Source organism: Thrips palmi, unplaced genomic scaffold, assembly GCF_012932325.1.
Source record: "Thrips palmi isolate BJ-2018 unplaced genomic scaffold, TpBJ-2018v1 HiC_scaffold_15, whole genome shotgun sequence".
In the NCBI taxonomy this organism is placed as follows: Eukaryota; Metazoa; Arthropoda; class Insecta; order Thysanoptera; family Thripidae; genus Thrips; species Thrips palmi.
Window position 1 is genome coordinate 13387000 of NW_023144624.1, and position 9800 is coordinate 13396799.

The 9800-nt window shown below is 39.3% G+C and overlaps 2 protein-coding genes across 2 annotated transcripts; both read left to right on the top strand.

The window, feature by feature from the left end:
• Nucleotides 1–519: 519 nt before the first annotated feature.
• LOC117641273 lies at nt 520–2097 on the top strand. The gene is made up of 3 exons (XM_034378445.1): nt 520–701; nt 836–1910; nt 2036–2097. The coding sequence occupies exons 2-3, from the start codon at nt 1295–1297 to the stop codon at nt 2095–2097; spliced, it is 678 nt and encodes a 225-aa protein (XP_034234336.1). The 5' UTR covers nt 520–701; nt 836–1294.
• Nucleotides 1947–9297, top strand: LOC117641709. Its single transcript, XM_034379251.1, has one exon. It carries the CDS (start codon nt 2195–2197, stop codon nt 7151–7153), a length of 4959 nt encoding a protein of 1652 aa, XP_034235142.1. The 5' UTR covers nt 1947–2194; the 3' UTR covers nt 7154–9297.
• Nucleotides 9298–9800: the final 503 nt, after the last annotated feature.

Sequence of the window (9800 nt, forward strand, 5' to 3'; positions counted from 1 at the left end):
TCGGCCCGCTATCGCTGACAGGCGATAAGCGATAGCGCCACGAGTGGGTGGTAACCCCTGACGTTGCCGTCTGTGGGCTGTGGGCAAGTCGCGGCACCAATTCGACGGCTCCGAAAATAATACGCGCAACTCCGGCCGCCGCTTACAACTAGAGTAACTGGCGGCCGCGCTGAGAACCCGCGCATCGCTTCCCGGCGGCGTCCGCGCTAGGTTATGTTTGACAAGTTATTTCTCCTAAACCGTTAGAGTTAGATGGGTAGTGTAAGCGAGCCGATTGTAGATCTAAGTTAGAACTAAAATCGGCTCGCTTACACTACCCATCTAACTCTAACGGTTTAGGAGATATAACTTGTCAAACATAACCTAGCGCGGACGCCGCCGGGAAGCGATACGCGGGTTCTCAGCGCGGCCGCCAGTTACTCTAGTTGTAAGCGGCGGCCGGAGTTGCGCGTATTATTTTCGAAGCCGTCGAATTCCAAAGTCGATAGAGCAGGAGCAGATGCGATCTGGGAAGTCACTAGCGGTGATGGGACTATTGTGTAGCAATACACATTTTGAATATTGTCATGTTGCCGCCAGTAAGTCTGAAGTTGGTATGCCTGCGAGCACCGCCTTGTGCGAAGGGATGCCCGGAAAGTCCCCGGAGCGGCTTAGGGTCCGCCATGGTCCAGGCCGGCAGTCGCGGTCGAGCCGAGGTGCAGGTAGGAGGGTGCGAGAAGATGTAGGGAGACGGAACGGTTGTATCATGTAAGAGTAGAGTTCAAGTAGAGTCACCGATAGTCTAACAGTAAATAGTCCTTTACCTCAGAACCACCTTGTTCCATCATTTGTCCAGTTATCCACGTACAAAACATCCTTTTTGGTGCATCGGCCGGTTCGAACTTTGCATTCTTTTTATTTCTCTGTGCGCTACTTTGTTTATTTTATACCATGCTGTGGATTTCGGCCGTGACTCAAGATTTTTCTTTCTCGCCGCTTTTAGGCATATTTTAACTTTCCTTTCCTTTTTGTATATTTTATTTCTAATTTGGTTTCCCTTTTTCTTTCTCGGGTTGTTGTAATGTAATTTTTTGTGTTGTTTACTGAGACCACGTGTTTTGGAGGTTAGTTACTTCTCCGTGTGAGTTACTTTTTCTTTTTCAGCAGTGATATTTCTCTTGAAGTGAAGTGTATTTTGCGTGTGATTTTGTTTCTTGTGCCGTGGAATTGTGGAATATTTGTCTGTTTTTTCGGTCGTGTTACTTGACCACGTGTTTACTTTTCGAGCGTGTCTACTTAGTTTCCAAGTTTCACTATGGCTCTTGCTTTGCCTCCGTCTCTTCAGCCAACGCTTTTGCCGTTTGATCAGGATTATGTGGAAGAATGGTTGAATAATGTTGAAGAAATTTATACTAAATTTGGCGTCGATCGTAATGATATTCCAGTGTACATCGCGTCTAAGTTACCAGAGTGCGCGTTGCCTTGCCATGCAGAAAATAAAAACAAAGGTTGGAATGCCTATGTTGCTGCTTTTAAATTAGCGTTTGATGTTGAACCATGCTATGATTCTACTAGAGAACGTGTGTTGAACATGAAACGAGGAGAAGATGAGTCTCTCCGTAGCTTTGCTTTTCGAGTCCAGCACGCCGTGCGTCACTACAAATCTGTGTTTCCCGAGCGTGAAATTTGTTTATTACTATTGCAATTAATGTCCCGTGAACATGCCGCGATCATGGCACGCCATCCTTGCTCTTCTATTTTAGATTTTGTTAAAACTTTTGAGACTGTTATGCATCAGAAAGCTCTTGTGGAAAAGTCCTTGCCTCGCGCAGCCTCTGCTGCCGGCGCTAATCCTGGGGTTCCCGCCCTGGGCGCACCCAGTGGCCGCAGCGCCAGTCCCGCGGAAATTCCCGCGCGCGCCGCGTCCGACCGTGAGTCCCTTGCCCAGCTTGACGCTGCCCTTACCTACCTGATCGATCATTACCAGAGCCAATCTCACTCTAGGCGGCCAAACAACGGTTTTCGTGAAAAGTCCGGAAACTTTTACCCATATCAGCCTTCCCAGTTTGCAGTGTACCCTGCGTCCCCCGATCCATATGTTCGTGGGCATGGATTTGAAGTGTATCCCCCTCCCCTCCCCCCTCCTCCATCGCGTGTGGCGCTCCCCGCACCACGTGTAGTGACGTCATACTCCGAGACGCTGCAGACGCCGTGTATGAGAAATTCAAAGGTACAGTCAAAACCAAAAGTGTTGCCCAGTTTTCACAGTGTAGTGCCGCAGAGTGTCCCAGAACAAAGTAAGTCCAGTGTTACTTCTGATCCTTGTATGAAAAATTCTACAGTCAAGAAATATGAGAATTTTGACTTGCATTCCATGCCTAAAGATGGTGATTGCTTTTATTCTGCTGTTAGTTTTGCCTTGTTTCGTTCTTTAAATGGTTCTTTTGCATTAAGACAGATAGTCCAAAATTACATTTTCCAATATTGGAAATTTTTCAGTAAATTTACCACTTTGTCAAAGTTTCAGTTTCTTTCACAGCATGTCAAACCAGGTGTGTTTGCCACCTCCATACAAGTCCAGGCAGCATCGTCCTGTCTTGGCATTCCTATTTTTGTCCATACCCCTTCTGGGATTTTAACTTTCAATCCTTTCAAGCTTGCTCCATATTCTGGAGGTCCATCTGAGATTCACCTTAAATTTACTCCTCCGTATGACTCTGGTCATTTTGATTGTTTATTGCCCTCTAATGTATCAACATCTTCTTGGCATTTGAATGTGGTTCAAGATAATCCTGTTGAACTCAGTACGAAAAGCGGTAATCAGTGGTTTGAAGTCGGTCGGAAAGGAAAGAAGATCCCGATTGCAGATCCTGTTGTAAAGTGTGACGTCACAGTTCCACCCCCTTCTCCTGTTCTAGCCCCTGTTCCAGCCCCTGTTCCCATTCCTGTTGCAGCCCCTGTGCATCTTAATCCCCTTGCAGCCCCTTTTGTTCCAGAGAAAGTTGCTTCATGTTCTAAGAAAGTTGAATTAGTTAATTTAATGTACATTGATTATAAATTATTTCCTGTGACTGTTTATGTCGATGGTCTCAAATTACGCGGTCATTTGGATACCGCTGCTTCTCGTTCCATTATCCACTCTAAATTTTGCACGGATAGAAGTGCCCTAAAGCCAACTGATATGCTTATTCAAGTAGCTAATAATAATATAATGCAGTGTGATGGTGTGTACAACCCATCTCTTCGTTTTGGTTCTGATTTCACTCTCAATCACCCTTTGTTGGTTGCAGAGATAAGTGTTGATCTAATTTTGGGTGATGATTTTCTCAGTAAGGTTAAAGCAAATTTATCTTATGGTTCTCATGAAGCTGTTTTCCATTTCCGTGGTAAATCTGTTACTGTTGTCCGATTGGCTGTTCTTCCCAAACACTTTGCTCCCCCTCTCCTTTCCCCTCCCCCTCCTTGTCATTTTGATGAGTGTACTCGCCTCTCTCTGATTAATGTGCCTGAAGCACATACTTCCAATATCCAGGTATTCTCTTCCCCTAAAGTAGTTACTTTGGCTCCTCAAACTTTCACTACAGTTCCAGTTTATGTCAATTTTCCTTCTAAAGTTTTACCCGCTGTTTTAACTCCCAAAACAATTCTTGGCGTTGATTATCTTTACACAGTTGAGTGTTTTCTTTCCGATACAATGTCCGTTCCAGTTTTCAATGGTTCAGACGACCCAATAGAGTTACCCCCTTCCACTAAACTTGGTTCCATTTGTTTTGAGGACAGAAATTTATCCAGTAATGATATCTCTCGTTTCGATTTAAATTCTTTAATTCATAATCTTTCTAATGGTTGCCTTGATCTAACTCCTGAACAAGTTCAATGTGTTGAACAGTGTAGTGTTGCCAAAGAGGACGACCGTCCTGCCCTTCCTTCTGTTTCCGGTTGTAATCTGTCTAAAGATGAAAAATTGCAAGTCCGTTCAGTTCTAGAGAAATATAGAGATGTTTTCGGGTATAAACTGAAGCCTGGTTCCTTTGTTCCCAATATCTTTGCAAATCTTGAATTAAAAGAGTCTGGTAATTATTTTAAAAAGAATTGGCCGTGGAGTTTGGAGCAGCAGAAATTAGCCGAAATACAGGTGCAAAAGCTACTTAATGAGGGAGTTATAACTGAGTCTTTTACTAATAATTTTTTGCCTGTTTTTATTATTTTGAAACGTGGTTCCACTGTAGAAAATCCTGTTGGTCGTTTGCTTCTTGATGCTCGTGCTCTTAACAGGAAACTTCATGAATATAAATTTAAACAGACTACTATTGATGAGTGTTTGCAATATTGTGCTGATAAGAAATATTTGTCCGTTGGTGATGTTGTAAGTTACTTCCATACAATTCGTTTAACCCCTGAATCCACAGATTTACTAGGTTTCCAAGTAGGCCAGCGACGTTATAAATTTCTTCGCCTTCCCTTTGGTTTAAAAACTTCCCCTCAAATTGCTCAAGCCACAATGGCTTCTGTTTTGCAAGGTTTGGACGTGAAACATTATGTTGATGATATTGTTATGGGTGGTAAGACTTTTGATGAAGCCCTGTCTGTGTTTGAATCAGTGTTAAAGCGTTTCAGATCTAATAATCTTTTGATGAGACCTGATAAAACTGAGTTATTTCAAAAGTCCATTTCTTTATTAGGTATGAAAGTTGCTGGTGGTTCCAGTGTTAGTCCAGATCCAAGCAGATTTCGCCCTTTACTTTCATTAGATAACCCTAAAACACCTAAACAAGTTAAGTCTTCCATTTGTTTTCTTTCTTATTTCCGTCGTTTTATTCCCAATTTTGCATTAAAAACTAAACACATGAATGAAATTGCTTGTGAGAAAGTCCCTTTCTCTTGGTCCGAAGCTGACAGACAGATGATTCAAGATATGTATAATCATTTGCTTAAACATGCTACATTGAGTCTTTTTAACCCTGCCTTAAAAACTAAGTTACATGTTGATGGTTCTAAAGTTGGTATTGGTGGTTTCTTGTCTCAAGCTAAAAATAAATACTTTTTACCGGTTGGATTTTTCTCTAAGGATTTAAAAGTTTCTCAAAGAACGTGGAGTGCTTATCATATTGAATGTTTGGCTTTGTATGAATGTGTTCGTTATTTTGAAAAAGAGTTACTACTTCTAGAAAAATTTACTGTTGTTACTGATGCTAGTTCTCTAAAGTATTTACTTCAAATGCAAGCTCCTAAAGCGCCCTTTGACAAATTTATTGCATATTTATCTAAATTTTCGTTTGATTACGAATTGGTTCCTTCCGAAAGAAATAAAATTCCTGATGCTCTTTCTCGGTTGCCCCAGCCCCCAGCCGGTTGTGATGTTGTTTTGCCTCCAAATTTAACAACTTATTTTACTCCAGTTCAGAATAATAAATCTTCAGGTGCGAGTGTGTTCCGTACAGCCTCGTGCTCATTTAACGATTATCTTCCTTCTGTTTCTCTACCTAATAATCATCTCCTACAGGTTCAAACTCGAGCTATGAAGAAATTAACTGACAGTGCTGCCAACCCACCTCCTGATACTTCCAGTGTTACCAACCGCTTTGTTTCTTCGGTGGTTCCCCCTGCTTTGCCCCCTTCCCCCTCTCCCCATCCTACTTATGATTGTGGTCGTGTTTCGCCCTCTCATATTTTCTCGGATCCCACTCTCTGTTTTCCTAGCAGAAATCCTCATGCTATACTTGACTACCCTAATACTAATCACTATCTTTTTGATCCGAAGTTAGAGCCTATCTCTTCTGATACAGGTCAGTTTGAATTTTTGAGTAATGATTTTCCATGTGTAGTTTCCTACGACAGTAAGAATTATGCATCCATTTCTGATGCTTTAAACGATCTTAATATTCAGTTTGGTGTTGGATGGAAAGAAGAATATCTTGACGTCCTAGATAAATTGCTTATTTCCAAATTTTCCTATAATTCTGCTTTGAAAACTTTGTTGCTTTCTACTGGGATGCGTCCCATATTTTTACCTGCTCAAAATAGTTATGAGTTTCCTATTTATTTTAGTCTTCAATTAATGCAGATACGTCAGTTACTACGTAAAGGAAAAGTACAAGTTACCAATCCAAACTCTAAAAATTCTAAAGTCGTTTCTAATAAAGCTCAGCCTAATGTTTCTGCTGTCCCGAACGTAACCGTTCAGGAACCTTCTGTTTCTCTTTCCTCTGCGTCTAATCAAGATGAAATTCCTCCTCAAGGTTCTTCTGTTCCCTCTGATTCCATTTCTGAAGAAGTTTTCAATGAATTGTGGGACCCAAATGAACCCACTATTTCTGATTTTGTTGGTTGTTATACTTTTCTAAATAATTCTTTTCCTTGCGTCATTACTGTTCATGATAACACTTATATGTCCGTTGATCATGCTTTTGAATCATTAAAAGCCACTAATGAGGAAGATCATAATTATGTTGCTTCTGCTCCTACTGCTTCTATAGCTAAACTTCGTGGGTCTGAGATCGTGTCTCGTCCAGACTTTGACGATGAAAAGCTCTCAATTATGCAGAATTTGGTTTATCTTAAATTTCTCCAAAATCACGATCTTGCAATTTTATTATTGGATACTGGTTTAAAATTTTTGGCATTTAATAATAATGATCATGATACTACTTTTGGCTATTGTTTGTGTGGACAGTGTCCTGATGGCCTTAATTTGTTTGGTGCCTTTCTTATGCAAATAAGAGCTAAACTTCGGTCTGGTTTAAAAAGTTCTAGTGTCAATCCTTTGGATTTAGATTTACAACTTTTCAATAGTCTTCCAATTCATAAAACTTTCATAAAGTATCAATGTGAAGATCCAGTTTTAAGCAAGTTGTATAATAGAGTTCTGCAACAGCAATTAATGGCAGATGACAAGTTAAATCATGTTCCCAAATTTAAAATTTCTAGAGGTCTGTTAGTTACAAATACAAAGGTCGAACGTACAGTTGTGCCTTCAAAGTTGGTTCCGTTTGTTTTGAATGAATTCCACGATTTGTGTATGCATTCAGGTATACGAATCATGCTTAATTCAATTTCTAAATTTTATTTCTGGACCAACATGTATAAAGATATAGAAACTTATGTAAAGTCCTGTTTGACGTGCGGAGAGTTCAAAGCTTCTAATCAAAATTTGGTTTACTCCATCCTCGCTTAGCCAATAATATTTTCACTGATGTTATGATAGATTACTGTCATGTCTTTACTAATGGCGTCCGTGGTTATTCTGAATGTTTGATAGTTGTTGATCTATTTTCTAATTTCTGTTCCTTATTTCCTTGTAAAAGTACCAAAACAATTGAGTTAATACAACATTTAGAAACAGTATTTGCTGAATGGGGTGTTCCTAGTACAGTGTATTCTGATGCGTGTTCTGCTACAAAGAGTGTTCAATTCACTGATTTTGCTAAAAAGTGTAACTTTAAACTTCAACGTGCAGCTAGTGGTGCTCATTTTTCTGTTGGTGCAGTAGAAAGTCAAGTGAAAAGATTTTCCAGTACACTTAAGTTTTTGATCAATGGTAAACTTAGTAATAAAAAGCAATGGCATATATTCCTTCCATATGTTAAATTCCATATGAATAATTCCCCCTTGGCTGAATCAAAGTTATCTCCTAATGAGATTGTTTATGGCAAACGTTTAAGTACTCCTTTCATGAACAAATCACTGTTGCCACAAAAGTTGTCTGTGTTACGTAGACTTAAAGTTTTGGAAAACATCAGAGAAGCTGCTAAAGGTATCAAGAAAAAAGTGCGAGACAATTTCAAGAAAGTGTATGATAAAAACAGAAAAAGTGTCAAATTTGTGAAAAATGAACAAGTTTTAGTGTGGTTTGAAAGAAAAGCTTCGAAGAAGAATCCCATAAAGTTGCAGAAGAGATTCCGTGTTGGTAAGATTGTGAAGCAAGTGTCTGATATTTTGTACGTAGTTAATTTTGGTAAACAAAATGGTAAATCTTGGAATAGATTGTGTCATGTTGCCCACCTTAAGAAGTTAATCAAAAGACCTAATAGACTTAAATTGAATCCAGACTTTGTTTTCTATTTGCAAGATGTACAGTAAATTCTTTTGTCTTAATCTCATTTTTCCTTGTCTGAAGTCTCTGGATTGTGTCTCAGTATTTTTGTAATGTTTTGTTTTTACATCCATACGGAAGTGCAATCGCATTATTTTAATTGATGTGTCAATCATTTTAGTTTTAAGTTAGTTTTAATTGGCCAACCTAGATTAGTATATTAGCATAAGTTTAGTTTAAGAGATCGACCATTAATTAAAGTTTTATAGGTATCATTAGGTTAAAGTTAATGCATTAACGAACTGTCTTATCTTGTCTTCGCTATCTCATTCTTTTGTCTTTGTTTTTTACATTAAATCTTGCATCTAGTTATCAATGTTTTGAGTTTAATGGAGTTTGTTTTGTATTTTGTGTCAAATTTGCAAAAAGATCGACTTATTTTCTTTTCTCTTATGAACTACTAATGTTCGACAATTGATTCTTTCATTTTTTCCTTGAAGTGTGTGTGTGTGTGTCTTTATGAGCTGAAGTTTTCATTTATTTCCTACTTATTTTCTTTCCTTTTGAAGTGTGTTGTGAGAAATGTGTTTCCAGTCAGTTGAGTTCGACTTTTTATTGATTTTCTATTTTTGATGTGAAGAAGTTATTTATTTTTTCCTGGTGTATTTTCAATGAGTTTGTTTTTGGAGAGTAATTTTGAAGAGTGAAATATTTTATCGTCAATTTATTCTATATGCAAGCAATGTTTTATCTTTTGATGCGAAGGTACGTGTTGTTGAGGGTTTACATGTTGTCACGGTTCGGATTCAGATTGCATTTCGTAGTTACAGTGTCATAAATAGCGGATTCTTTGTGTGTCTGAAGTCACACATCATAAGACTCGCCTGTCTATTACTACCACAGCGTTCGCGCATGTTGGTGTAGTATGGCTTGTCCAAACTTTGCCGATAGGACTTAATACCTGGCAAGTTGAAGGCATCTCAGTGAAAAGTTGTAACTGATTGAATTGCCCCAAAAAAATAAATGTACAACAACAATAACAAACAATACTAAAAAAGGAAAATACAACTTAAAATTGAAGTGCTATGGATACAGTAACATTAAAACGAGGTGTAACTGTCTTTGTCCGTGTCAGCTGTGAATTTTTACCAACATTGTGCTCTGTTTTCTTCATTTTCTTTCACAAACAAAGTTTAATTCCATTTCTTGTATCGTCTTGTGATCTCAAATTTCTATGTGATGTGCTATTTTTGTCTGAAGAACATGTAATATTTCCCAATGTTTAACATTTGTAAGAAACAATTATGTATTTTGTTGAACTACTCAAACCCCGTTCCGTCTAGTTAGATTTTCTTCACTTATTTTCACCCATTTTGTTTTTGTTAATTTTCGGGTCGAAAATTTTTTACACTGCGCGGTTATTGTGTAGCAATACACATTTTGAATATTGTCATGTTGCCGCCAGTAAGTCTGAAGTTGGTATGCCTGCGAGCACCGCCTTGTGCGAAGGGATGCCCGGAAAGTCCCCGGAGCGGCTTAGGGTCCGCCATGGTCCAGGCCGGCAGTCGCGGTCGAGCCGAGGTGCAGGTAGGAGGGTGCGAGAAGATGTAGGGAGACGGAACGGTTGTATCATGTAAGAGTAGAGTTCAAGTAGAGTCACCGATAGTCTAACAGTAAATAGTCCTTTACCTCAGAACCACCTTGTTCCATCATTTGTCCGGTTATCCACGTACAAAACAGGACCCAGAACGTTCTCTACTCACTGGGGATCAATCTCGCGGGAAGCTTG